The following is a 26837-nucleotide window of genomic DNA, read 5'->3' as shown; positions in this document are numbered from 1 at the left end:
AGGTGGGAAGGGGGGAGAGGAGGTGGGAAGGGGGGAGAGAGGAGGTGGGAAGGGGGGGGAGAGGAGGTGGGAAGGGGGGGGAGAGGAGGTGGGAAGGGGGGGGAGTAGGTGGGAAGGGGGGGAGGAGGTGGGAAGGGGGGGGGAGGAGGTGGGAAGGAGGGGGGAGGAGGTGGGAAGGGGGGGAGGAGGTGGGAAGGGGGGGAGGAGGTGGGAAGGGGGGGAGAGGAGGTGGGAAGGGGGGGAGAGGAGGTGGGAAGGGGGGGGAGGAGGTGGGAAGGGGGGGGGGAGGAGGTGGGAAGGGGGGGAGGAGGTGGGAAGGGGGGGGGGAGGAGGTGGGAAGGGGGGGGAGGAGGGGGGAAGGGGGGGGGAGGAGGTGGGAAGGGGGGGGAGAGGAGGTGGGAAGGGGGGGGAGAGGAGGTGGGAAGGGGGGGGGAGGAGGTGGGAAGGGGGGGAGAGGAGGTGGGAAGGGGGGGGGAGGAGGTGGGAAGGGGGGGGGGAGGAGGTGGGAAGGGGGGGGAGGAGGTGGGAAGGGGGGGAGGAGGTGGGGGGGAGAGGAGGTGGGAAGGGGGGGGGGAGGAGGTGGGAAGGGGGGGGAGGAGGTGGGAAGGGGGGGGGAGGAGGTGGGAAGGGGGGAGAGGAGGTGGGAAGGGGGGGGAGAGGAGGTGGGAAGGGGGGGGGAGAGGAGGTGGGAAGGGGGGGAGAGGAGGTGGGAAAGGGGGGGGAGAGGAGGTGGGAAGGGGGGGAGGAGGTGGGAAGGGGGGGGAGAGGAGGTGGGAAGGGGGGGAGAGGAGGTGGGAAGGGGGGGGGAGAGGAGGTGGGAAGGGGGGGGGAGAGGAGGTGGGAAGGGGGGGGAGAGGAGGTGGGAAGGGGGGGGGGAGGAGGTGGGAAGGGGGGGGGAGGAGGTGGGAAGGGGGGGGAGAGGAGGTGGGAAGGGGGGGGGGAGAGGAGGTGGGAAGGGGGGGAGAGGAGGTGGGAAGGGGGGGGAGAGGAGGTGGGAAGGGGGGGGAGAGGAGGTGGGAAGGGGGGGGAGAGGAGGTGGGAAGGGGGGGGAGAGGAGGTGGGAAGGGGGGGGGGGAGGAGGTGGGAAGGGGGGGGGAGAGGAGGTGGGAAGGGGGGGAGAGGAGGTGGAAGGGGGGGGGGGAGAGGAGGTGGGAAGGCGGGGGAGAGGAGGTGGGAAGGGGGGGGGAGGAGGTGGGAAGGGGGGGGGGAGGAGGTGGGAAGGGGGGGAGAGGAGGTGGGAAGGGGGGGGAGAAGGTGGGAAGGGGGGGGGAGGAGGTGGGAAGGGGGGGGAGGAGGTGGGAAGGGGGGGAGGAGGTGGGAAGGGGGGGGGAGGAGGTGGGAAGGGGGAAGGGGGGGGGAGGAGGTGGGAAGGGGGGGGAGGAGGTGGGAAGGGGGGGGGAGGAGGTGGGAAGGGGGGAGAGGAGGTGGGAAGGGGGGAGAGAGGAGGTGGGAAGGGGGGGGAGAGGAGGTGGGAAGGGGGGGGGAGAGGAGGTGGGAAGGGGGGGGGAGTAGGTGGGAAGGGGGGGAGGAGGTGGGAAGGGGGGGGGAGGAGGTGGGAAGGAGGGGGGAGGAGGTGGGAAGGGGGGGAGGAGGTGGGAAGGGGGGGGAGGAGGTGGGAAGGGGGGGAGAGGAGGTGGGAAGGGGGGGAGAGGAGGTGGGAAGGGGGGGGAGGAGGTGGGAAGGGGGGGGGGAGGAGGTGGGAAGGGGGGGAGGAGGTGGGAAGGGGGGGGGGAGGAGGTGGGAAGGGGGGGGAGGAGGGGGGAAGGGGGGGGGAGGAGGTGGGAAGGGGGGGGAGAGGAGGTGGGAAGGGGGGGGAGAGGAGGTGGGAAGGGGGGGGGAGGAGGTGGGAAGGGGGGGAGAGGAGGTGGGAAGGGGGGGGGAGGAGGTGGGAAGGGGGGGGGGAGGAGGTGGGAAGGGGGGGGAGGAGGTGGGAAGGGGGGGGAGGAGGTGGGGGGGGAGAGGAGGTGGGAAGGGGGGGGGAGGAGGTGGGAAGGGGGGGGAGGGGTGGGGGGGGAAGGGGGGAAGGGGGGGAGGAGGTGGGAAGGGGGGAGAGGAGGTGGGAAGGGGGGGGAGAGGAGGTGGGAAGGGGGGGGAGAGGAGGTGGGAAGGGGGGGAGAGGAGGTGGGAAGGGGGGGGAGAGGAGGTGGGAAGGGGGGGAGGAGGTGGGAAGGGGGGGGAGAGGAGGTGGGAAGGGGGGGAGAGGAGGTGGGAAGGGGGGGGGAGAGGAGGTGGGAAGGGGGGGGGAGAGGAGGTGGGAAGGGGGGGGAGAGGAGGTGGGAAGGGGGGGGAGGAGGTGGGAAGGGGGGGGGAGGAGGTGGGAAGGGGGGGGAGAGGAGGTGGGAAGGGGGGGGGGAGAGGAGGTGGGAAGGGGGGGAGAGGAGGTGGGAAGTGGAGGGGGAGAGGAGGTGGGAAGGGGGGGAGAGGAGGTGGGAAGGGGGGAGAGGAGGTGGGAAGGGGGGGGGAGAGGAGGTGGGAAGGGGGGGAGAGGAGGTGGGAAGGGGGGGGGGAGGAGGTGGGAAGGGGGGGAGGAGGTGGGAAGGGGGGGGGAGAGGAGGTGGGAAGGGGGGGGAGAGGAGGTGGGAAGGGGGGGGGGAGAGGAGGTGGGAAGGGGGGGGGAGAGGAGGTGGGAAGGGGGGGGAGAGGAGGTGGGAAGGGGGGGAGAGGAGGTGGGAAGGGGGGGGAGAGGAGGTGGGAAGGGGGGGAGAGGAGGTGGGAAGGGGGGGGGGAGAGGAGGTGGGAAGGGGGGGGGAGAGGAGGTGGGAAGGGGGGGGAGGAGGTGGGAGGAGATGGGAAGGAGGTGGGAAGGGGGGGGGAGGTGGTGGGAAGGGGGGGAGGTGGTGGGAAGGGGGGAGGTGGTGGGAAGGGGGGGAGGTGGTGGGAAGGGGGGAAGGGGGGAGGTGGTGTGAAGGTGGGGGGAGGTGGTGTGAAGGTGGGGGGAGGTGGTGAGGAGGGGGGAGGTGGTGGGTTGTTGTAAGGGGGGAGTGAAGGTGGGGGTGGAGGGGGGTGAAGGTGGGGGTGGAGGGGGGTGAAGGTGGGGGTGGAGGGGAGGTGAAGGGGGGGTGGAGGGGAGGTGAAGGGGGGGGGGTGGAGGGGAGGTGAAGGGGGGGGGGGTGGAGGGGAGGTGAAGGGGGGGGTGGAGGGGAGGTGAAGGGGGGGGGGGGGTGGAGGGGAGGTGAAGGGGGGGGGGTGGAGGGGGGGTGAAGGGGGGGGTGAAGGGGAGGTGGTGGGGGGAAGGGGGGGTGGAGGGGAGGTGAAGGGGGGGGTGGAGGGGAGGGTGGAGGGGAGGTGAAGGGGGGGTGGAGGGAAGGGTGGAGGGGAGGTGAAGGGGGGGGTGGAGGGGAGGTGAAGGGGGGGGTGGAGGGGAGGTGAAGGGGGGGTGGAGGGGAGGTGAAGGGGGGGTGGAGGGGAGGTGAAGGGGGGGGTGGAGGGGAGGTGAATGGGGGGGGGTGGAGGGGAGGTGAATGGGGGGGGGGTGGAGGGGAGGTGAAGGGAGGGGTGGAGGGGAGGTGAAGGGGGGTGAGGGGAGGTGAAGGGGGGTGAGGGGAGGTGAAGGCCGCTCACTCGTCCGGCCGCTCCCACGTGGAGGGAGGCCCGGGCCGCGCTTCCCCTCTCCGGTAGCGGCGCACGTGAGGGGGAGAGCAGGAGGCCCGGTCCGCGCTTCCTCCGGGAGCGGCTCACGTGAGGGGGAGAGCAGGAGGCCCGGTCCGCGCTTCCTCCGGGAACGGCTCACATGAAGGGGAGAGCAGGAGGCCCGGTCCGCGCTTCCTCCGGGAGCGGCTCACGTGAGGGGGAGAGCAGGAGGCCCGGGCCGCGCTTCCCCTCTCCGGTAGCGGCACACGTGAGGGGGGAGGAGGCTGTAGTTTGCTGCTCTCCGCGGCGCACGGTGAGGGTGATGGTGCGGCTGGGGATGTTGCAGAGCGTGGGGATTTGGGTGAGGTGGGGAGGGGGGAGAGAGTGAGGGGCACCGGGAGAGGAGGGGGGGGTGGTGTGTGTGTGTGTGTGTGTGTGTGTGTGTGTGTGTGTGTGTGTGTGTGTGTGTGTGTGTCTGTGTGTGTGTGTGTGTGTGTGTCCTTTGGCCCGTCACTCCGCCTCAGGCCAATGAGAGGTGCGGGGGGCGGGCAGGCCAAGGGACCAATGAGATTGCCGCTAGGGACGCAGACATACAGTGAACTCAGAAATATATAGTAGATTGGTCTGTAACTTTTACAGTCTAGAGGATCTTTTCCCTGTTTGTAGATAAAGGAAATGGACGCCTGGAGTATGTGTTCCGTTCCGGGAAAGGGGTTCTGCCAACACCGCGTTAAACATTCGGAGGAGGTAGGGGGCCAGGAGTTTGATATATTTTTTTTTAGCAGAGATTCAAGAATCCATCTGGACCCGGGGCTTTAGAGGACTTTAGGTTTTTAATCACTTGAGTAAGTTCTTCCAAAATGAAATCGTTCCACATTGTTTCTCTCTCCAAACCATTAAATGTCGGTAGGTTTGAGCTTGTCAGAAAATCCCGCAATGCTTGTTTTGTGTTAATGTTATGTGCCACTTTTTCTCCATTATATAACTCTTCGTAGAATCTTTTAAATGTCTCTACGATTAATTTTGGATTAGCTTTGGTGGCTCCCGATTTTAGTCTCAAAGCCTGAATGCTGTAATTTGGGTGATTATTTCTCAATTTATTCGCAAGCATGGTATCTGGCTTGTTTGCTTTCTCAAAAAAACTGCCTTTTTGACCAACTCAGTGAGTTATTCCACCTGGGAGGTTAAGAGTAACTTTAACTCAATTTTGACATCTTTCAATCTGCATTGGCTTCTTCTTTATGTTTACTTGAGAGGTCCTTTAATTTGGTCTGTAAGATTGCTATTTTTGAGTTCCTCTCTTGTTTTTTTATGGCCGCAATACTGATCAGTGTACCTCTTAATGTTGCTTCGTGTGCTTCCCACAATGTCAAATGGGAGTCAATGGTACCATTATTTAATCTAAATAATTGGTCTATCTCATTACTTACTGATTGAGATATTTCTGGGACTTTCAAGATAGATTCTTTCCAGTTTGCTCCAGGTCTGTCTAGGATAAATTGGGTGCACCCTAGCTCAAATGGCGCATGATCTGACCATGAAATATCATGGATCCCAGCATGATAGATCTTCGGGACCAGTCTGCTCGATATAAAGAAGTAATCGATTCTGCTATAAATTGTATGAGGGTACACTGGCGACACACTTTATTCGAGCTCGGCTAGTCCCACGAATTCGGGTATACCCGGGTGTATTGAGGTTTGTGACTGTTTTCTGCCCGAGTGCATTGAGGTATTTTCCAGGCAGGGATTGAAGCATTTTATTCCCGCTGGCTGCAATACTGCACAGTATATATATATAAACTGCATTACAATTCATGAATTTATGCCATCTGGTAGACACGCGAAGCATTGCAGCCTATTAAATCCTAATCATTATCATTTAACAGATCAGCCGCCCATCAGCCAGGCATGAACCCAGGCTGGGAAGGCAAACGCAACGGGGCTTGTCAGAGGTGAGGAGCGGCACATTCCAGGTATCTGCCAGGTACATACTGGGTATTTGCTCGAATAAAGTGTGTCGGTGCAGTATGAGAAGGTGTAATCCCTTTCAAATGGATGAAGCTCTCTCCAGATGTCCACTAGGTGGTTTCCCCGCAGGCATTTGGTCAGTGGAGCTGGATTGACTCTACTGTTGACTCTATGAGGGCCTGATCTGTCTAACTTAGGATTCAAGGATAAGTTAAAGTCGCCTGCGACTATTAGATATTCTTTTGCCACTTTATTCAGAGTACTGAAGACTGATGTAAAGAAGGAGGGGTCGTGCTCACAAGGGGTGTAAATGGTGGCTATCGTAATGGGTTGACTATTAACCGAACCTGCAAGTATCAGATACCTACCCTCTCTATCTTTCCTAATCAAGTCCACCACAAATGGGAATCTATTATGAAAGAGTATCACCACTCCTTTTTTCTTTTCGTTAGCGGAAGATAGATAGAACTGCGTGAAATGTTTGTCTATGTGTTTAGGGAAGATTTAATTACTGAAGTGTCTCTTGCAGCATAACTATATCCGTATGTTTTCTGTTATACTCTGCCAATGCTTTACGACGTTTCCCTGAGCTGTTTAGGCCTTTCACATTATGGGAAATTATAGTCACTGACATCTTAGCTCGTCTGACCAACTATTTACCAACATTCAATTAAAATCCAGACGGCGCAGGGTTCTCCTTACCCGATGATGTTTGGCATAACCTTTTGTGTATTTGAATCGAACATTCTTGGAATGGCCTAGAGAGGACGGACCCAACCTTGGGGAAGGTGAGGGGGGAGGGAGGGAAGGGAACATATTGGGAGAACCAAATTTGGTCTGTGACGAAACTGGTTCTCTTGCCCTTGAGATGGGACTGACAGCTCGTACACCCAAAAGAGGTGTCCAGCGATTCGAATAATCTCGGATCTCAGAGGCCCAAGGGTCTTGATCAAGAGCCTGGGTAAACTCCAGGTCACTCATCTCGAGGCACAGGCAAATAGCCGGGTGGTCCCACCTCCAGCACACCAATATACAATTATATATAATACAGCGTCTCATACAGAAATAATACATTAACAGCAAAACTTTAGTAACTCGGTCCAGCATGATATCATTACGTGCATATAATCAGACTCCCAGGCCCCACTCCACTCTGCTATCTAAAGCGCAGATGGGCCAGCGCTGTGTGTATAGTGTATTGGACCCCTGGATCTGTCATCCGGGCTTCATCCGGAACCACGTGCCTGTACCTTGGAATCCTCAACGCTCGCCCTCCCTAGCCCAGGATCAATATAAATCTAGGTTTAACTAACTGAGTCATCTCACTAACCTCCCAGCTTTACTGAAGTGCCTATGAAGAGCCTAATTCTGGGAACCAGCCATGGGGTGATCATACTCTCCTATCGGGGTAACCTGGGTGTCTTGATCTTCCGATCCCCTATACTGGACACCTCCCCATAAACTTTAACGTGGACTATCATCTCTTACTGGGGAACAATGACTTAATTAAGTAACTCTTAAGGTCTCGCTCCACCTCCTTACTCCCTCTAGATTGGAGCTCGCAGCCATGTCGCTGTGTCTTATAATTTTCTTCCTTGTGCCTGCCTCCTTCCCTATGGGGGGGCATTAATTGAATGTGGCCTCTGTGCCCTATTCTTGTAGACTTACTGCGATATATCAGGTTCTCTATCCTATGAGGTTAAGCATGTCCCAATTGTCTACACGTTTTTCTCCCTGGGAACACTGGGGTAGAGTTCAGCATCTGTAGTAGGCCCGGATCACTAGGCCGTATGTAGAGGTTGATTTCACATCCCGCCGCTCGCTCGCCTTCCCATCCTGCCGTTCGCTCTAGGACAAGTCCATATCGCCGCTGTCACAGTTGGGCGAAAGAACCCCAAGTCAGTCGGGTAGCCCCCTGAAGTCAGCCGACCCTCAGCCCTTACAACTCCCCTTGGCCTGAGGTTCTGATAGGATAAGCGGCAGACCACCCCACAGTCCCGTACAGAGACCCCCTGTCCAATACCCCAGTCCCTGTGTAGCGCCCCTAGCCTAGGTCGCCCGTGATGTTAGTCCAGCCCCCCCACCGCTCACTGCCTGCCACCCCCGTCACTCCCGAGTGCTTTTTCCTGCTGAGGACGCTGTCGCCTCCATCGGGACCGCCGGTGGGGCTTCTCTGCCAAGAAGAGCCTCTGTGGGTGATCCGGGCTCGGCTGTTCCCCTGGCCATTCAGGTGTGTTCCAGTCCCTCTGGGCCTCCACACGGTTGAACAGGATCCAAAATGGCCGCCGCTCCATGCGATGCTGTGTAGTGCAAGAGGTAGGGCAACTTTAACTCAAAAACTGTAGAAAACTGTCAAAATGGGACAAGAACCCTTTAAGGGTTTAATTGCTATCAATTATCAGGCTTATCCTTCCGATCACACACTGAAGCTCTCGCTTCCTTCCACGCCGGGTCGGGAGCGGACTCCTCTGCTGAAGAAAGGTTAATAGAGTTAGCAGAGCTTTCATTTAGGCCAAGTTTTCTAAGGAATGCATCCCCCTCATACAGGTGTCTAAACGTGATTGCTGCACCGTTCTTAAGTACCAAAAGACCGAAGGGGAAGATCCAACGGTACCGGATCCCCTTATCCCGCAGAGCCCTGGTGATAGGAAAGAGATTCTTTCTTTTGGAAAGCGTGGTGTGGGACAGGTCCTGGAACACCTGCAGCTTGATCCCTTTGAATTCGAGGGAGTCTGTAACCCTGGTGATCTGGCAAAGTGCGTCCTTTACCCGAAGATAATGGAAACGCATTATGATGTCCCTAGGGGGGTCTCCTGGCTGTGGCTTGGACCGAAGCGCCCCATGGCAACGGTCCAGCTGCAGGTCTGACGGGTAGGGTGTGTGCTATATCTGTCGGGTAGGGTGTGTGACAGCCATTTTGTGACAAATTCTTCAGGGTCTGTAATGGCCTCCGGGACCCCTCGCAGCCTTATGCTGTTGCGTCTATCTCGGTTTTCTGAATCTTCCTGCTTGTCCGCAGGTCAAAGATTAGAGATTTAAGGTGGGCAGTAGTCTTTTTCCGTTTTTTGCAGGGCTCTAATGGTCGAGTCCAAGCATTTGTCTATATTATCCGTTCTGTCCCCAATGTTATTGATCTCTTTTCGTAGTTCTGCCAGTTCTTTCTGAAAAAAGGATTTTATTTCCCCCGCAAAATTCCTTCCGGTCACATCTGGTTACTAGATGTTGATCCCGTCTACCACCCCTGTCCTCCGACCTGTCTTCGTCGGATTCCGAACCCTCCTGTGGGGTTGGCGCTCCGGAGCCTCCCGCTATCGTTATTTTGACAATAGTCCGTTAACACGGAGGAGGTTTTTCTGGCTTGTGATCTAGTGGGCATCCTGTGGGTATCCGATACCTGTGTTCCTAATTGTCCACTCTATACGTGAGTCTTCAATGCCGATGATGTGCTTTATTGGTGCCGGTAGGAACGGAGCTCATTCTCTAAGCTTCCTTTCACTCGGCTGCTGCGCATGCGCCTCGTGCTATTTTCTCTCTTAGAGGAATTTTTTTCTAGCGGGCTCTTCCCATAGGAACTTATCAGGGCTGTGATACAGAGATGTTCTTATAAGAGGGGAGTTCTAATTCCAGGGCTGCAGTATGAGGAGATGCCCTTAGAAGGGCTACTGTAGCTGTTGTAAGAGGAAATTTTGTGGATGGGAAGAAGTTAACCCAGCCATCCTAATGTTAGAGAGAATATGCTGGTATTGGAAAGATTTTTTCTTGGGGGTCCTGAGAACATTGAAGGCAAATAATAATAACACCCCCTCCTCCCTGCAGTAAGGACCTGCTAATGGGAGCTCGCTGCCCTCTCCAGCAGCCGCTGCTGCCTTTGTTCCAGGCGCATTGCAGAAAATACTTCAGGAGATCAAAGTGCCACTTGAGCATTGTTCTGAGGCCCGAGCTGAGAGCTCTCCCGGAGCAGTGCCAACGCTGGCAATTACAGCTCCCTCCGTCCGTCCGTCCGTCCCCCCCCACACGAAGCCCCTTTCTCCTTTCAGCATGGAGCGTTAGCGGGAGAATGCTTCCTGAGAGCATGGAGTCAGGGAGGACAGACACTTGCTTTAAGGCTAATGGTACTACCAATGAAAGAGAAAGCGTGGAGCGGGTTACGTGCGTGTTTGTCTGAGTGTTTCTATGCTACTTTATCTATTAGGGCAGGGGTGGCCAACTCCAGTGCTCACGGGCCACCAACAGGTCAGGGTTTCAGGATATCCTTGCTTCAGCACAGGTGGCTCAATCAGTCCCTGCTTCAGCATGGGTGGCTCAATCAGTCTCTGCTTCAGCGTGGGTGGCTCAATCAGTCTCTGCTTCAGCACAGGTGGCTCATTCAGTCTCTGCTTCAGCGTGGGTGGCTCAATCAGAGACTCAGTCTTTGACTGAGCCTCTGATTGAGCCACCTGTGCTGAAGCTGAGATATCCTGTAAACCTGCCCTGTTGGTGGCCCTTGAGGCCCGGAGTTGGCCGCCCCTTTATTAGGGAGTCCTATCGGATTCACTTAGCATGAACAACAATGTGTACGTTTTTTATTCTTCCCAAGTGTCCTCTTAAGTCCCAATTTCCTGGTGAGCTTCATGGTGAACTTCACTACCCCGGAGGGATGCCGATGGCCAGGGACATTCTCCGGTGGGAATTTTCTGCAGGTGCTCGTGCAATTCCCACATGATCGCTGCGTGTCTGGAATCCTTGTGGGTTATGTATCAAAGTCTCCCGGAGGCAAAAATAAATAAAATACAATCATGGCATCAATCTGGTGCAGTTTTTTGTCCCAATTTTGCAGTCGGGATACTTGGATATATAACCGCTACCGAGCATTTCTTACCCGGACAGGAGACTAATCGGCAGTAATTATGGTATGTTCTCTGGAAGTTGTTTTTGCATTTTTGCATCCGGAGCTGATCGATTTCAGCGCTGGGGACGCGGGATACTTGCCGGAGGAGGGGCCGCCGGTACTTTCTGGTTCTTAAAGCAGCAGTCCAACCTTCCGATATTTTTTCTTATTTATTTTTCCCCCCTTAATATGTGCATCAATAAAATTCACACAATGATATGTAATTAGCTACGTTGCTAATCGATCCGTTCTCCTTTGATCGATCAGCGAAGATTCGGCTCGGGGGTTCACTAAATGGCTGTCAGTGCAGCAGAAGAGGACCAAACATGCAAAGTTCTGTGGGGAAGATCATGTGACCAGGCAGTCACTAGATGCAATAGGTGCACTGCTAGAGAGAGGACAGGGCTCAAAAAGGGGTGTGCCAGAGCCTTTTTCAGAAGAGGAAGGGGATGTGACTTTGTAAATGGTTGCTATAGAAACAAAAAATGCTTGTTACATTGTAATACATTAAAAATGTAATTCAGAATTTTTTAAAAACAAAACATGCTACAAGTATTTTGTCATAGTACAGAACTGTTTTATTTATTTTTAAAAAACATGTTGCAGTTCAGTGTTGCCCCACGTGCCGAGGGGGATTTAAACTTCCATTTTGTTTCTTCAGCAGGGGATGGTACGGGGGTGGGGCAGGTATCACGGGAAACAGGGGGTTCTCAGAGCTGACATGTATATGGTCTAGCTCCTGGATACCCCTGAGGGAAGAGACCTAGGCAGCACAGCACCGTTATATGCTGGATTGGAGCATGAACTCAGGACAAATGTATCAAATGTTCCCACCTTGTCAGCAATCAGTGCTGTATTCTTAAGCATTTTTTAGAAAATCACAATGGCGGACATCTTTAACGTGCTCCCGGGAGAAAAAATATTTATCCAAAACAGTAACCCAAGCCTGTACAACGCCTGTACTCAAGGGTCGCAAACAGGACAGGTTTTCATGATATTCCTACTACAGCACAGCTGGCTCAATTAGTGGCTCAGTATAACTGAAAAATCCTGAAAACCTGGCCTGTTTGCGGCTCTCGAGGACTGGAGTTGTGCAGGCCTGCATCAAATGAATAAAACAATAACGGGTGGAGAAAAGCAGGAAGCGACGTTGCCTCTCTGTTCCCAGGTGTACATAGTGACAGAGACAGCGCCCGGGCTGGAGAAGAAGCTACGAGACATGGAGGAGCGAGCCCGGCAAAGTGGGACCACCGACTCTGAGCTGTCAGAGCTGGAGGTCAACGTGGCGTCAGCGACTGCGCAGGTGCAGCAGGCGGAGAGCGAGGTGAGAGGGCGGGTCGGGGAGCGGTGTCCCAGCCAGAGAAAGGCCGCCCCGGGGTGGAACGGTGCGGAGGAACGAGCCAGTGAATTAGAGCAGCAACTTCTCCGATACACAGTGAATTATGAACAATTAGAACATGAACCCGCACTACGGGGGTCCTCGCCTAAGGAGCTTACAATGTAAAAGGAAGGGGGGAGTGGAAACGTAACCCAGGGGTGCTCAACTCCTGTCCTCAAGCCCCCCCCCCCCACCTCCCCCAACAGGTCAGGTTTTTGGGATATCCCTGCTTCAGCACAGGTGGCACAATCAGAGGCTCAGTTGAAGACTGAGCCTCTGGGCCACCTGTGCTGAAGCAGAGACTGATTGAGCCACTTGTGCTGAAGCAGGGACTGATTGAGCTACCTGTGCTGAAGCAGGGATATCCTGAAAACCTGAGCTGTTGGGGGGGGGGGGGGGGGGGCGGGCTTGAGGACTGGAGTTGAGCCCGCCTGGCATAAGGTATAGGTGTGTCCATGTTATGATGTATTTTTGTGTTCCCAAAACAACTCTCTCTTACTTTTTATAAATATGATGGGGGAAGGTAAATGTGATCATTTATGGGGCAATCTTATTTAGAGGGCCAGAAGAAAAAAAATATTAGTGTAATCAACTTCTGAAGAAAGAAGCAATCATTCTTTAAGTAGCTGTAATACTTGGTTGTATCCGGGTAAACAATGAATATGTTTCGATTTTCTCTGGGGCAGCTGAATTTAAGCATATCAGCGACTTATTTATAACTGTATTGCTAATGATAGATTCAGAAAATTACTATACAATGAACACAGAATAACCAACCCAAAAAAACTATTTTACTTAGGGTTCTGATAGCTGCCAAACAGTCTTATCAACAAAATAAGTAGGATAAAGATTATCAAAGGTCTTCAAAATGATTCATTTATCATGGAAAAGTACACGCAAACGAAAAAAATACATTGTATAAAGGTGCTTTTTTTTGTTATTTAGAAAGGTGGCAATCACCTACATTTAACCCAAAGACTGAAGCGTCATGGCACCAAGGGGTGTAGAGTACCAGTACATGTTTTATGTACAGACATATAGTGTCACTTTCCCATCATAGAACGGGTGGTTTATAGAAGGACTCTGTTCTCTGGTGTATTTATATTATAAATATTGTATCGTTCTTTCTATAACAAGGTCCGAAGATCTGTTCCCCAATAATTTAACAAGGTGACAATTGTTATGTAATCAGGCAGAGTACCCCCACTTTGTTAGGCCACTTCAACGCCTGGTTTGACCTATTAAACATACCGCTGTCTTTATCTCACTTTGGTCCAAGATGGGACTGCCCCTTTAACCCCTTCTTTTCCATTAGGAAACTGAGGCAGTGAAGGGGGGTTTTCACACCCATGGAGGGCGGGGATTTTTTTCTGACTTTTCCCCCCCTTCCTTTTGAGGTCTCGGATATTGAATCTCGGATAGCGGCTCTGAGCGCTGCGGGGCTCACCGTCACCCCTGCGGGGAAATCCAAAAGGAAATCCAGCCCACGGGTAAGAGGCCGGAGAGCAGACGGTTCAGATATGATGGTGTTGGACCCTGAAGTTCTCTCGTAGGATCTCATTGTTTGGGAGACCCTTCCTGCCTTCCTGTTCTAAGAGCATAACATTTGTATATAGACCAACGGTGATTAGCACACACATTCCCAGTAAGCTCAAACTCCAAAACCCACCACATCATATATATATATATATATATATATATATATATATATTTATGTCAAAAGGAGTGCTACTGAGCGTGGCAAATGTATACAACAAAAGGCAGGGGTGCCCAAAGCTACATCCAATTGACAAAACGTATATGGTAATAAGCAGTGTTCGACAAACCTATACATTTGCTCGCCCTGGGCGAGTGGATTTAACATCGTGGCGAGCTCCTATTGGCCCAAGCAGCACACATGTGGCACTAGGTGGCGAGTAGATTTTTTTGCTCGGCGAGTAGATTTTTTGGTGATTTGTCGACCACTGGTAATAAGTATAAAGTGAAAATACTTCAATAATAAAATTTTCTTGGTTATTTAGTTAAACCCTTTGGCCAAAGCGTCATAAGCCTGCATACCAAACGTCAAGGTATAACCAAATGTTCAGGTCCTAACACTACACTGTGAACCCTTCCCTTTTACCTCTGTATGAGGGGAAACGACCTCGGTGAACTCGGGTTGATTAAGCTTAATCAAATAAGGGGTCCAATGTTATGTTAGATCCTTTAATAGGATCTTTGTTTTGATTGTACATTTTATTATTTTTACCTTTTATTCTAATAAACTGTATTTTATATATAAACACTTCTGATTCTGTGGGAAACTTGACCACCATTAGTACTACAGTAAACCATCAGTATTACATTTATGCGCCTAAGTGTATCTTCCTTTTTTTCCTGAGCACATCTTTTTGGGGAAGTGAGTCCCCAATTTTCACTTGGGCAGCAAAATATACACCAATATAATTATAATTATATTTAGAGTTTAAACACATTAGCGCCTTGATTCTTTCCTTTTTACTGTAGGATGTGGTATATTGTAAGACAATATTGCCAGTGTATATAATGCAGGGTTGTGGAGTTACTATAGGTTGTGGGACATTATAGTACAGTATCCCCTGTATACATGGATGGTTGCAGAGTTTCTGTATGATGTGGTACATCATAGGACAATAGCCACACTATATATAATGCAGGGTTATGAGTTTACTGTAGGATGTGGCTGTCCTCTGCCCAGCCAGTCTCCCTCTCATCTCTCCAGGTTTTTGCTCCAGCAATCTCCCGGAGCACAGAACCATTCCAGCCATCAGCTCCTGAACTGGACAGTCTGCCTTCAACACCCAGTGAAGCCAAGGTTGGTGTTATACCCCTGCAGGGGGCAGTATATGTGTAAGGGTCAGTGTAATGCTAGTATTTCCTGTCATGGGAGACCAGGCAACTTACAGCTTTTTAACAGGATCATGCATTGAGCAAAACAAGTTAATGAAATAAATTGTAAATTTATTCACAAGAAAAGGCATACACACACTGATACACAAACTACAGGCCAAAAGAGACACTTACTTGGGAACTGGGGTAAAAAAAACTAGACTCTCCTAGGTGCAGGAAATTCTAAATAAGGATTTTCCCCTGATGACTAAATTCCAGGCAGATTTTGCTGACCCAGCACTTTTGAAAGGCCTGCCCACACTCTTTCTTGCTGGAAACTTAGAATCTTAAAGAACTGAAAATCTGATTGGCGCAGGGGTTTATAATACTTCTGAGTTTAATTCACAGAATACAACCCCCCTATCAGAAGCGTAGAACATTCTCAGCAGCCAATATGAGCAGGGCTCGTCTGGCTGATGATGTCAGAGGCAGGGGGCAGGTTGAGCCGGCTCGGGACGCCCAGTGGGCAGGACATGTGTTCTGGCCAATAGCAAAAAAGCGCCTACGATCGCCATCTTTTCCCTAGCCAGCCCACTGCCTCCCGCTGGGCAGGCACCACTGCGTCCAGCAGACCAAAGAGGCCCCCCCACCCCTCCAGGGGGTCTCTGTTCTCCAGCCCCAGTACTCCACCCTGCCCCACCACTTAGCACCCTGATACCTCAACATCCCGTCTCCTCTTTCATGTACGGATTCTATGCAGACTAGCTGGCACCTTAAACATATGCCCAGGCTGACTGCGTAGAGCCTTATAGTAAACACAAAACACGTTATAAAGTACACTTTATTACAGAATATACTTTGGGGAACCATATATATATATATATATATATATATATATATATATATATATATATATATATATAAAATGGTAATAAATTATGGTTTAGCCTATCCCATAGCCTCTCTTGCATTCCCAGTAAAATCAACCCCACACTGATGAGACCCATCAAGGTCGAAACAGCTGTCTGTGGGTGGTTTTCTGGGTATGCACCTTAACCCTGGCTGTGCTCAAAGCTGTGACCATGCAGCAAGCTTAAGCCTATAGGGAACCATGTTAAAAATGGTTATTGAGGCAAAAAGTGACACTGTGTGCTCATTTGCATGTCATTTCCCAGAATCCCTTGCTGCAGTGGAAGTGCTGTATGCTGGGTGATAATGGGGAAAGGCTGGGTTGCAGACCTGCCTAAGACATGCAGATGAGCATACAGCTATATTTGCATATATATATATATATATATATATATATATATATATATATATATATATATATATATATATATATATATATATATATATATATATATATATATATATACACACACACACACAGTGGTTGACAAATCACCAAAAAATCTACTCGCCACACAAAAAAATCTACTCTCCACCTAGTACCAAACGTGTGCTGCTTGGGCCAATATTTACTCGCCCGGAGGTTAAATCCACTCGCCCGGGGCGAGCAAATGTATAGGTTTGTCGAACACTGTATATATATATATATATATATATATATATATATATATATATATATATATATATATATATATTGTTAGAGTACCTCAGAACCCCTATACCGGTTCTGTGGAACTGGCATTTACTGGGTACCCCCATTTCCCTAGGGACCCCTTGACGGTTTCAGGGACACCTCACATCCCTATGCCCCGTTTATCTTGCTGGTCTCTGCTGAAGCAGGGGACCCCTAGAGATGAGTCACAAAAGTGTTTTCAAGGGGAGATGTTGCCGGGACATGTGCCTACATGTAACCAGGAGTCTGACCTGATTCCTGGGTACATTTTTAGGGGAACCAGCAACTCTGGACCCTTACTAGCTAGGCACATACTGACAACACTTTCTCCGCAAAACTCCCCTTGAAACTCACACCCCAGCAATCTCTGCTCGCTGGCACTCCTGGAAAGGTAAAAACACATCAAATACTTTATTACCGCATAATTGCACACTAAGGTTATACAACATTTAGGCCCAAGAGCTGATACTCATGTGCCACAATACAAGGATCAGAGGTAACCAAACTAGCTTAAACCTTTATTGTGAGAACGGTTACCCCATCACCGTCACATTCCCCAACAGAGGGCTGTGTAAGGCTGCGCATATAGTGCCGGCGACACCGACGCGACGTCGCGTCAAAACAAATGCATTGCCGCAATCAGCTTGGTAGTCGATCGCTGGAAGTCATCTCAATTTGATTATCCAGCGACCGCAGCCTGACGTCACCGTTGCCGGCACTATACGCGGATCCTAAGGGTGTGTGTAATGGTGAGTGTAATGTTAGTTATAGCCCTGCAAGTATGTGTGTACGGCTCAGTGTAATGCTAGATATACCCCACCCGAGGGCACGATGCGTGTGAGGGTGAGTATAATGCTAGCTATTCCCCTTGTAGGCAGCAGTATGAGTGTGAGGTGTGATATTCCATTCCCCAGAGGGCAGTACAGTAAGTGTGTGTGAGGATCATCGAATGTCTCTTATTCCCCCTGCTGGGGCAGAACACGTTGTGTGTTAGTCAGTATGCTGTGCTGGGTGATTTACCTTACTGTATATAGTCCGCCTGCACTGAGGGTCTGACGGATAATGTGTCTGCTCCCTCAGATCCTGTCCATGCAGCAGGCCTTGAGAAAGAAGTTGAACAATGACACAGAGATGCCAGGTGAGTCTCTACTCAGAGCACGGTCATATAAAGGCAGTGTGCACATGTGTGCGTGTGGAGCACATGCATGCAAGGTATGTTGTATGTAAGGGTTGTGTGTTGAATGCATGTGACATTTGCGTGTGTATGTGATGTGTGCTGTATGTAAGGTTTGTACGTTGTGTATTTTATGCATGTGACATTTGCGTGTTTGTGCTGCGTGTGTGCACAGCATGTGCATGTAAGCAGGGGGAGCCCCTCAGAGCATGTTACCACTCCCCCCTCCTCGGGAGCTGACACTCCGCGTCCGCCACCTCTGGTCCCAGATAAGGAGCCCGTCTCACCCATGCCCCTCTCTGTGCTCCTTAATCTCCACTCATCACCGCTCCAGCCTGGACTGACTCACTCGACCCGCACGGCTTCAATTAACCTCCCCCGTCTCCCGAGGCTGAGCCTTATCACACGCTCATTACCGCGCGTCTCTCACTTCACCCTCCACAGACGCACGCAAGGCACTATGCTTCTAACCTACTCGCTGGGAGGTGGTCCCGCAGGGCATTACGCCCTTCTCCCCTTCACTTCTGGGGGTGCCACTCTTCATAGCAGGGATATATTTCATAGATCTACATCACTACATAATGTTACAGAACTCTCAGCCGTGAAGGGGTTAAATGACTTGGCTGGCAGAGCTGCCTGCAGCACATCACTCCTTTTCCTTGTCGTGCCGAACCTTTCTGCATTCATGCTGTGCGGCCTACAATGTGTTAATAGCTACCTGCGTATTGTGGTAACACGGCACGCAGAAGAGCTCACACTCCAGTGCTCGCACCATGGGGACACTGAGCTGGTCTTCCACTTCAGAGACCAACGGCTCCACCACAACACAACGCTACTTCTCCTTCCTGCAGGAACGTGATACGGCTGAGGTGGTTGGGCCTCGGGGAACCGTTTCGTACAGGGGCGGTCAACTCCAGTCCTCAAGGGCCACCAACAGGTTGAAGACTGAGCCACTGATTGAGCCACCTGTGCTGAAGCAGGGATATCCTGAAAACCTGACCTGTCGGTGGCTCTTGAGGACTGGAGTTGGCCACTCTTGGTTTAGTAGAATGAGAGCGAGTTTTGATGTCAGTCTGAACACAGATGAGTCGGCTGTTTAGTCTGTTTTCCTCTTTACCTTCTAGTGCAAGATGGGGGAGAGAGCGTGAGCAATAAGGAAGGAAAGGAGGGGGGGGGGGATCTCAGGAGGATAGCAAGGGGAAATGAGGGAGGCTGGCAGAGAAAAATAGGAAGTACAGTAAGAGGAGCGAGAAAGGGGGAGAAAGATAGAAGAATCAGGAGAGAAACGTGACATAAAGAGAGAAAGGGATAGAGTGAGGAGGGGGAGAGCAGAAGAATGGGGACGAGGGAGGGCAGGGGGGTAGAGCAGAGGAACGTGGAGGAGAATAGCAGCTAAATGGAGTTGGGAGAGAGAGTACAGGAGGGCAGAGGAGTGTGGAGGGGAGAGGGGGGCTGAAGAGCGCAGAGAGGAGGGGGAGAACAGAGGAGCGCAAAGAGGAGCGTAAGGCTAAGGCCCCGCTCCCAGAGTCAGCGCGCCCGCTCTGCAGACAGGCGGTGCGCTGACATACACAGACCGCGATATGCGGTCTGTAGGGAGCGGGAGGTGGGCGGGAGTGGGAGGCTTCACAGGGAGGGGGGGCGTGGCTTGAGCGGAGGGACCCGCTACTCTCCCCCCCCTCCCTCCACGGCTCGGGCTGCTGATTGAAGGTAAGTTAACACACACACACACACATACACACACACACACACACAGGCACATACACACAGACAGGCACAGGCACATACACACAGACAGGCACACACACACGCAGGCACTCATACACACACACACACACACACACAGACAGACAGAGGCAGGCACTCAAGCACTCAGGCACACACATACACACACACAGACAGGCACTCAGACACACACACAGACAGGCACTCACGCACTCAGGCACACACATACACACACACAGACAGGCACGCACGCACTCCTCCCCGCTCCCCGAAGCCTCTCCTCCTCCCGAAGCCTCCCCTCCCCATTGGCTCACAGCCACACCACGTGACGCGTCAACGCTAGGGAACACCATTCTCTTGTATCCATAGCGGCTGACGCGTCACAGCGTGTAGTAAGCTGTGCAGCCATGGGGGACCGGGACCGGCTCCGCAGGATTCCCCTGCTGGTGGGAACTCGCGTGTGGCCGCCCGCGCCACCGAGCGCAGCGAGACCGAGGCCTAAGGAGCACACGAGTAGGGGGAGAGCAGAGGAGCACGGAGAGTAGAGGGAGAGCAGAGGAGCATGGAGAGAGGGGACAGAGCAGAGGAGCATGGAGAGAGGGGAGAGAGCAGAGGAGTGCCGAGAGGAGGGGGAGAGAAGAGGAGCGTGGAGAGGAAGGGGAGAGCGGAGGAGTGTGGAGAGGGGGAAGAGAGCAAAGGAGCGTGAAGAGGGGGGAGAGAGCAGAGAAGTGTGGAGAGGAGGGAGAGAGCAGAGGACCATGGAGAGGGGGGAGTGAGCAGAGGAGCATGGAGAGAGGGGACAGCAGAGAAGCATGGAGAGAGCAGAGGAGTGCTGAGAGGTGGAGGAGAGAAGAGGAGCGTGGAGAGGAAGGGGAGAGCAGAGGAGTGTGGAGAGGGGGGAGAGAGCAAAGGAGCGTGGAGAGGGGGGAGAGCAGAGGAGTGTGGAGAGGGGGGAGAGAGCAGAGGAGCGTGGAGAGGAGGGAGAGAGCAGTGGACCATGGAGGGAGAGAGCAGAGGAGCGTGTAGGGAGAGAGCAAGGGGGCGGAGAGGAGGGAGAGCGCAGAGAGGAGGGAGATTGCAGCGGAGCATGAAGAGGAGAGAGTGCAAAGGAGCGCAGAGGGGAGAGAGAGAGCAGTTGAGTGTGGAGAGGAGGGAGAGAACAGAGGAGCACAGAGAGAAGGGAGAGAGGAGATTTGAGTCTGGAAATCATCTGTCTAATGATCACCTCTCCCCCGGGATGTGTTGTTTAAATCTAGCGATGGGGCCATTACGTTTTCTTGGGTTCCTTGTTTCAGATGGGGCGTTTGAGCGGAACGTGCTGTACCGCGGGTCGCTGACCCAGCGCAATCCCAATGGCAAGAACAAGAAGGCCAACCGGAACTTTGCTGTAAGGAACAGGGGGGATGGAGGGAGAGGGGCACAGCTTATGTGTTGGGAGGGGTGTAGGAGAGAGCTACGGGGGATGGTTATGGGGCACAGGTGTGAATTAGATTGGTGGGGACAAGGATCAGGGGACCATGCTAGTGGAATATAGGCAACACAGTGGCCGAAAATCAGTGTAACCAAAGTTGGGGATATGAGTAGGGTTAAAGAGGAGAGCCAGACTGGGAAGCAGGCGGTCAGGGTGAGGGGAGGAATGGGGTCAGAGGTCATTATATTGTGTTCTCCGTTCTGTATCTTGCAGAAACCCGTTCTCACCCAGAGATGAAGCATCAAATGGGGCTCTACTCCTCTCTCCCCCACACCCGCTGCTCCCTCCTGTATGATGTACCCGGGGGTCCCTTAACCCTGCACCTTCCCAATCCACCCCTACTAGGACCGCAGCAGGAGACTCTATTCCTGCAGCTCCTGGGAACCACCCCCCCCCCCCCCCGAAATCTGGTAGAAGCACGAGAGGAGGAGTGAAACGGGGATGAGTGAGGACAGGGAAAAGGAGAGAAGTACATAAAACGGATTGAAAGTGATGGAGATAAAAGGGGGAGGCACGCGGGATTTAGATTTTGTCCTCTCCAGCCCGTCTCTAGTTCGTCCAGTGTCCCTGAGAACCTTTAACCCCTTATCTGCCAAGCTGCTAGGGCCTTAGACCTTTCTTATATAATTAACTCAAGGGCCAAAGACAGTCCATCGTGCTATTTGCATGGCCCTCCAGCAGCTATGGGGTTAATGTCACAGCTTATTTGAACCGGTGTTACTGCTACAGCTAGAACAGCCAAAGAGCATTATAAGACGCTATGTTATACCATGCAGCTTTTCTGTATCTGTTAGTTCTCAGCTTTGTCCTGTATCAAGTCTAAAGATATATATCTATATATAATGACAAAACAGGACAAGTTCCAAGGGTGATATTTATTCCTCAATGTTTCGGCTCCCGACGGAACCTTTATCAAGAGTTCTTGATAAAGGCTCCGTTGGGAGCCGAAACGTTGAGGAATAAATGTCACCTTTGTATCTTGGGAGTGCCTGTCCTGTTTTCTCATATCAGATGTGCTGCCTTGCTGACACCTGGCTGGTCTGAGCCCTATATACCTCCTTTATCTACATATCTGTGAGTGCCTTGTTTTCTGGACTGATATAAATACATCACATAGGAAGGTCCTGGAAGGCCTGTGCTCTGAGAGAGACCTGCGGTTCTGAGTAGTAAGGAAGTGATGGTAAATCCCAGCCCTGCTTTCTTTCACCCGCCGCGTTGCGGCTGAGAGACACAGTGCGCCCACTAACCAAATACTCTGACAGAGTGAAAACACTCGCCCTATACATCGAATGTACAACTACAAACAGTGTTACTGTCACAGGGCCACACAGCACGAGGGGAAGTGGCTGGAGTCTGGAATCCAATCCCCCAAGTGGGCGCGTTCCACAGAAAATCCTTAACCGCTACACCACAGCTCCTTGTCCTGAAGCTTCCAATACATTTCTCCAATACATGACTGTCTGTGCTTGTATTATTCAGGAGGGATATAATAACACAGCAATCCAGGCTGTTGGTTTATTTTTCTTTACAGGGTGGAGATTTCGAGTGTGGGGAGGGGGAGGGGGGGGGAGGGGGTTTCCGCCAGAGTTTAACCGCATTAATTTCAGCTACGGGGGACCCCTCGGCTTCCTGTTACCGGTTTTAATCTCCCTCCTGGTTAAACAAACCTGTACAGAAAAAGGGGCAGCTAGTTGGGAGGGATTACTGATTCAAGTGGAGTGAGGAAGGGGAAATCTGAATGTCTCGGAGAGGGAACAGATGAAGCAAACTGAGAATCTCTCATAGGGACCCTCGTCACTAAGTACTCCTGTTATAATGTGTACATACAATGACAAATGTGCATACATGTGAGACCAGCAACACATTGTAAAGAATGTAGACCTTTGCAGCACTAGAGGGGTTAATTCTGAGCTGTGTATTTTCTATATAACACTCTATGTTAATATACATATTATAGGGTGTGTGTAAACAAAATATATATATATATATATATATATATATAAATATATCTCAAATAAAAATACCATGTGTTACCACTTGCGCATTCACATTTCTCAGACAGGTCTACAAAGCTTGTTGAAGGTAAGAAAAGTAGAGCACAGCCAAAACAGGAGCCAGGAGAGGATCCAATAGTCCAAAAAATCTTTAATGGAGAATCCACAGCATAGGTACAGACCACCTACGCGTTTCGAATGTCAGGTTCTTTATCAAGGAGATATTAACATTCCCAATGAAATCAAGAGTGGTGGGTTTCCCATTCACCCCTGGTTTTCAGGGAGCATTGTTCATGTGATGGCTATATGGATACGCTCACTGATTAATGATGAATTCTGATTCACCTACCTATGCTTTGGCACTTATCACTATATTGTGGATTGCCTGGTTCTCTGACGTTTCTTACCAGGTCTACAAACCTGCCTTTTCCCATAATCTCTTAGCATGTGTTTCCACTGCAGCCATGGATTCTGGGTAATGACCTGCAGATGAGCTCTCACAGTGTGTCACTTTTTGTGTATATATATGTACACATTTTATAATATGTGTAAAAGTGAGCCATTATATAAACTATTTGTCTCCAGATGGCTTCCAGACAAATCACGAGTGGAGGAGTTTACAGAGCCATCCTGTCTTGTTGGTTCATTTCCTCTCACTCCAACTAAATCAGAGCTCTGTTCTAGAAATAATTTCCCTTTAACTGTGAAAGTCACAGGACTGAGCTGCCTGTTTATGGGGCTATCCATGAAAAGAGCGAGAGAGGAGAGAGATAGAGATAGTGTATCTATTTTCTTTCTTCAGTGTAACATGTTTCTTCAGAACCATTGGAACAGTTACCCTGGTATAGTGATCATTTCCCAAAGTAGAATGACTTCGTTAGAATACTGTATGTACATCAATTTGAAGATACACAGGTTAAAACAGGGGTTCTCAAGATCCAACGCATAGGGGTATATGCAGAAATGGGTGCTCCAGAGCTGGTGGAACTTCAAATATAAATGTCCATAATAATTGATCAGGACTGGAGGACAGAGTAAATAAAGGAGTGGGTATAACGACAAAATGTGATATGTGAGTCACCAAAACACCCATCTCCTGAAGGTAACAATCAAAGATGCCAATAAGCACCCTCGTGTGACCTCATGAAGGTAACAATCAAAGATGCCAAAAATGCTCCTTGATAAAGGACACCTACTGTCCGAAACGCGTAGGAGTTTTTGTCTCACCCCCTGGGGTTATGTTTCTGAGCGTTACGGAATAAATAGACTTTTATTTTTTCCACCACCTGGCTCCCTGGCAGTGCACTGTTTTTCGCTCTCTTCTTCTTTCGCTGTTCTCAAGATCCAGTCCTCAGAGCCCAAAGCATCACTAATTAAAGTTTTGTTTTAATATATACTGTATATAAAAATACAGTGCTTATGTTACAGAAAATGATTACAAGAACATACAGCTACAATAAATGCAGAAGTTTCTTAAAATAAAAGGATAAACCGAAACAGAAATACTTATACAGTACGTTACCATAGGTTTTTCCCAGAGAGGTCACTGTGTAGGAAAGATAAGAACTCATGTGTCTGAACCCAAAACACACCTCTTGTTGAATTCTTATTTCAGTAACTTCTTGCTAAGACTTATGTACCATTCTTCTCCTATTGAAGCAACATAAGCCCACCCCTGTCGTAAATCAGCTCCGGCTGAGATTTATGACTTGTCCTGTGATGTTTAAAAGTTGGCTCAATATGTAAAAGGCCTCATAATTTTGTGGCCATCATTTTTAGACAGACCTGAGTCATATTCAGGCGAGTTTGCTGAATGTAATACTAATTTTCACTGGCTTACTCCTAAATTTGAGCGACAAACGGGATATCTGTCCCTTGCCAACTCTGAAACATCAAGTGTTTGCCCTTATTGCATCTGTCTCCTTGCAAAGATTACACATATCTCAATGTTATTCTTCAGAATAGATGTCATCCCATGATATCCTATATTTAATATAGCCCTTCAGCTAAGTGATGCCCTGTTTGTCACCTCTCTCTGTGATGCACGGGGGATATTTCAAGAATGTAAGGATTTCTTTGAGGCTGACAGCCCAGGATCTGGTAATCGTCCACAGCCTTCTAAACTCTACATATTTCACTGTTAGTGGGCCATCTGTGATAGTCCCCCTATTAAGCCTTCTTTGTAGATCAGCACAGACACAGGAAGGGTCTTGATCTGTCATCAAAATAATGTCTTTGTATTTTTAACATAATTTCTAACCAACGTTAACCCCTGAAGTACCAGATTGATTAAAATAGTTCATATTCCCAGCCATTTTTATTACACCTTCCCCAACCTACTGATAACCCATTTAACTCTTTCCTCTTAAAGGGACCTTGCCCTCCTGTCATATCCCCCTTTTGTAACTGCCCTGGGGGGGAGGAATGTCGACCAGGGGAGGGCAAAGTTCCAATGCAATCATTTTACTGTATTTATTAACTTTATTTATATAGCAATTTTCTCCCAATGGGACACAAAACATCTCACAATTACAAAAAATACATACTGTACATTTGAAGCTATAAAACAAACCACAGATAACATACAGTATAGGATGAACATTCAGAATGGAAGATACTGTAAGTATTACATGCTGGATAGGTTGTGGTTCCACAGTAGGAGGAGCAGCGTGGCTAAGAGTTCAACCCCAAAGGAATTAAAGGTCATTCCGGGAACTGTTAGCAGTACTTCATCTGCACATCGAAGTGAGCGAGTAGAAGTATAAGGAACTAGAAGCTCTTTCAGATAGCTGGGACCCTGATTACGTAGGATTGAGAACTACCAGGGGAGGAAGCACAGAGTCACTTTATGATTTACCACTAGTTTATATGTCTAAAGGGAAGTATGTCGTTGTGTTGCGAGCGTTATAAACGGATGTTGAATAAAGCTCTTTCTGTACTATAAAAGTGAATCGGCGCCAATCCTTATTCTATCTGCATATCGACGTCCAACCTGCACAGACCCAGCACCCTTACCAGGTATGAGAGACTGAGCCCTGCCATGTACACAGTCAATTCGATGTAAACTCCTTTATTGTCGGGCAAAGAGGGTCACATAATCTTTCCTATCCAGGCTATATTATACTTGGCCTAGCATTCAAGATCTTTTTTAAGGCTTTTAATCAACTGAGGGTAGTTAAGTTTATAACGCGTCTCAAATGAATCAGAAATATTAAACCCCAGATAGAGGGCGACTTCCATATAAAATCAAAGTTTATAGATAGTAGTTTCTCCGTTTCTTTTGGCAAATTTAGATTAAGCGCTATCGATATTAGAGTGGTTAAACTTCAATCCCGACAGTCTGCCAAACCGATCGAGCCGCTGGAACAGATTAGGTAGTGACGTGAGAGGCCTCGACAGAGGAGAACGTCATCGGCAAAGGGGGATCATTTATATTCCTTACTTCCCGCCCGGATGCCAGTTATATCTGGGTTAGCCCTAATAAGGGCCGCTACAGGTTCAAAGGAGAGCACAAAGAGAAAGGGAAACGGGGCAGCCTTGCCTGGTGCCATTTGCTATGGAAATTGTCCCAGAGAATAGTCCTGAACACTAGACCTTTGCTATAGGCAAAGATATAGAGCCCTAGGGGCCGTCACAAAGTTATCTGACAGACTGAAAGCCCTTAACACCTGGAATAGAGACCTCCAGTCATGCCTGTTGAAGGCATCCAGGAATAGCAACATTGCACAAGTATTGGATGCCCCCGCTCTGTGAATAAGACACATTACTTTTTATTAACACATGGGAAACTACTGCACTGAGGCAATTCTGGCACAAAATGAATACAAATAAAGTCAACCTTTATGCTCCAATTTTTGTCCCATGTGCATGAGTTTGTGATTTAGGCAGCGTCAGTAGAAGGAATTTGGGAGGAGTTGCACAGCCCTCAGATTATAATCACATGAATCGTATTCTGTGTTTCTGAGCATCACTTTCCCCCCTTCAATCTGCATCAAACATCGCCAATTTGAAGATGGTAAAACAATCTGCAGAAACAAAATTCTAACAAATGGTGCATGGTGTTCTAAGAAATGGAACAATTAACCAAAACTCACACTCCATGCTCCAAAATCCTCTGCAGCGGATGGCACGTGTGGCCATTTGGCGTTGTAACTTCTCACAATTAATCATTAGTTTTCTTCCTTATTTCCTAATAGCCGTAGGGTTCATTGCATGCATCTTGATTTACAGTACTTTGTGTCGAACCTTCATGAGCACCAGTA

General features: G+C 50.6%; 1 protein-coding gene across 11 annotated transcripts in view; it reads left to right on the top strand.

Annotated features, from left to right (window-relative positions):
• MLPH (melanophilin) overlaps window positions 1-22034 on the top strand; it is a 76932-nt gene extending 54898 nt beyond the window's left edge. For all 11 annotated transcript variants that reach the window (XM_075607331.1, XM_075607336.1, XM_075607338.1 and 8 more), the window contains 6 exons: window positions 11576-11731; window positions 13183-13275; window positions 14526-14618; window positions 17295-17352; window positions 20406-20497; window positions 20795-22034. In XM_075607331.1, coding sequence (XP_075463446.1) covers window positions 11576-11731; window positions 13183-13275; window positions 14526-14618; window positions 17295-17352; window positions 20406-20497; window positions 20795-20818 — 516 coding nt within the window. In that variant the 3' untranslated portion in view covers window positions 20819-22034. The remainder of the gene's footprint in view (window positions 1-11575; window positions 11732-13182; window positions 13276-14525; window positions 14619-17294; window positions 17353-20405; window positions 20498-20794) is intronic.
• The last annotated feature ends 4803 nt before the right edge of the window (window positions 22035-26837 follow it).

This window comes from Ascaphus truei, chromosome 7, assembly GCF_040206685.1.
Source record: "Ascaphus truei isolate aAscTru1 chromosome 7, aAscTru1.hap1, whole genome shotgun sequence".
Lineage (NCBI taxonomy): Eukaryota > Metazoa > Chordata > Amphibia > Anura > Ascaphidae > Ascaphus > Ascaphus truei.
This window is presented reverse-complemented; position numbering and strand designations above follow the sequence as displayed.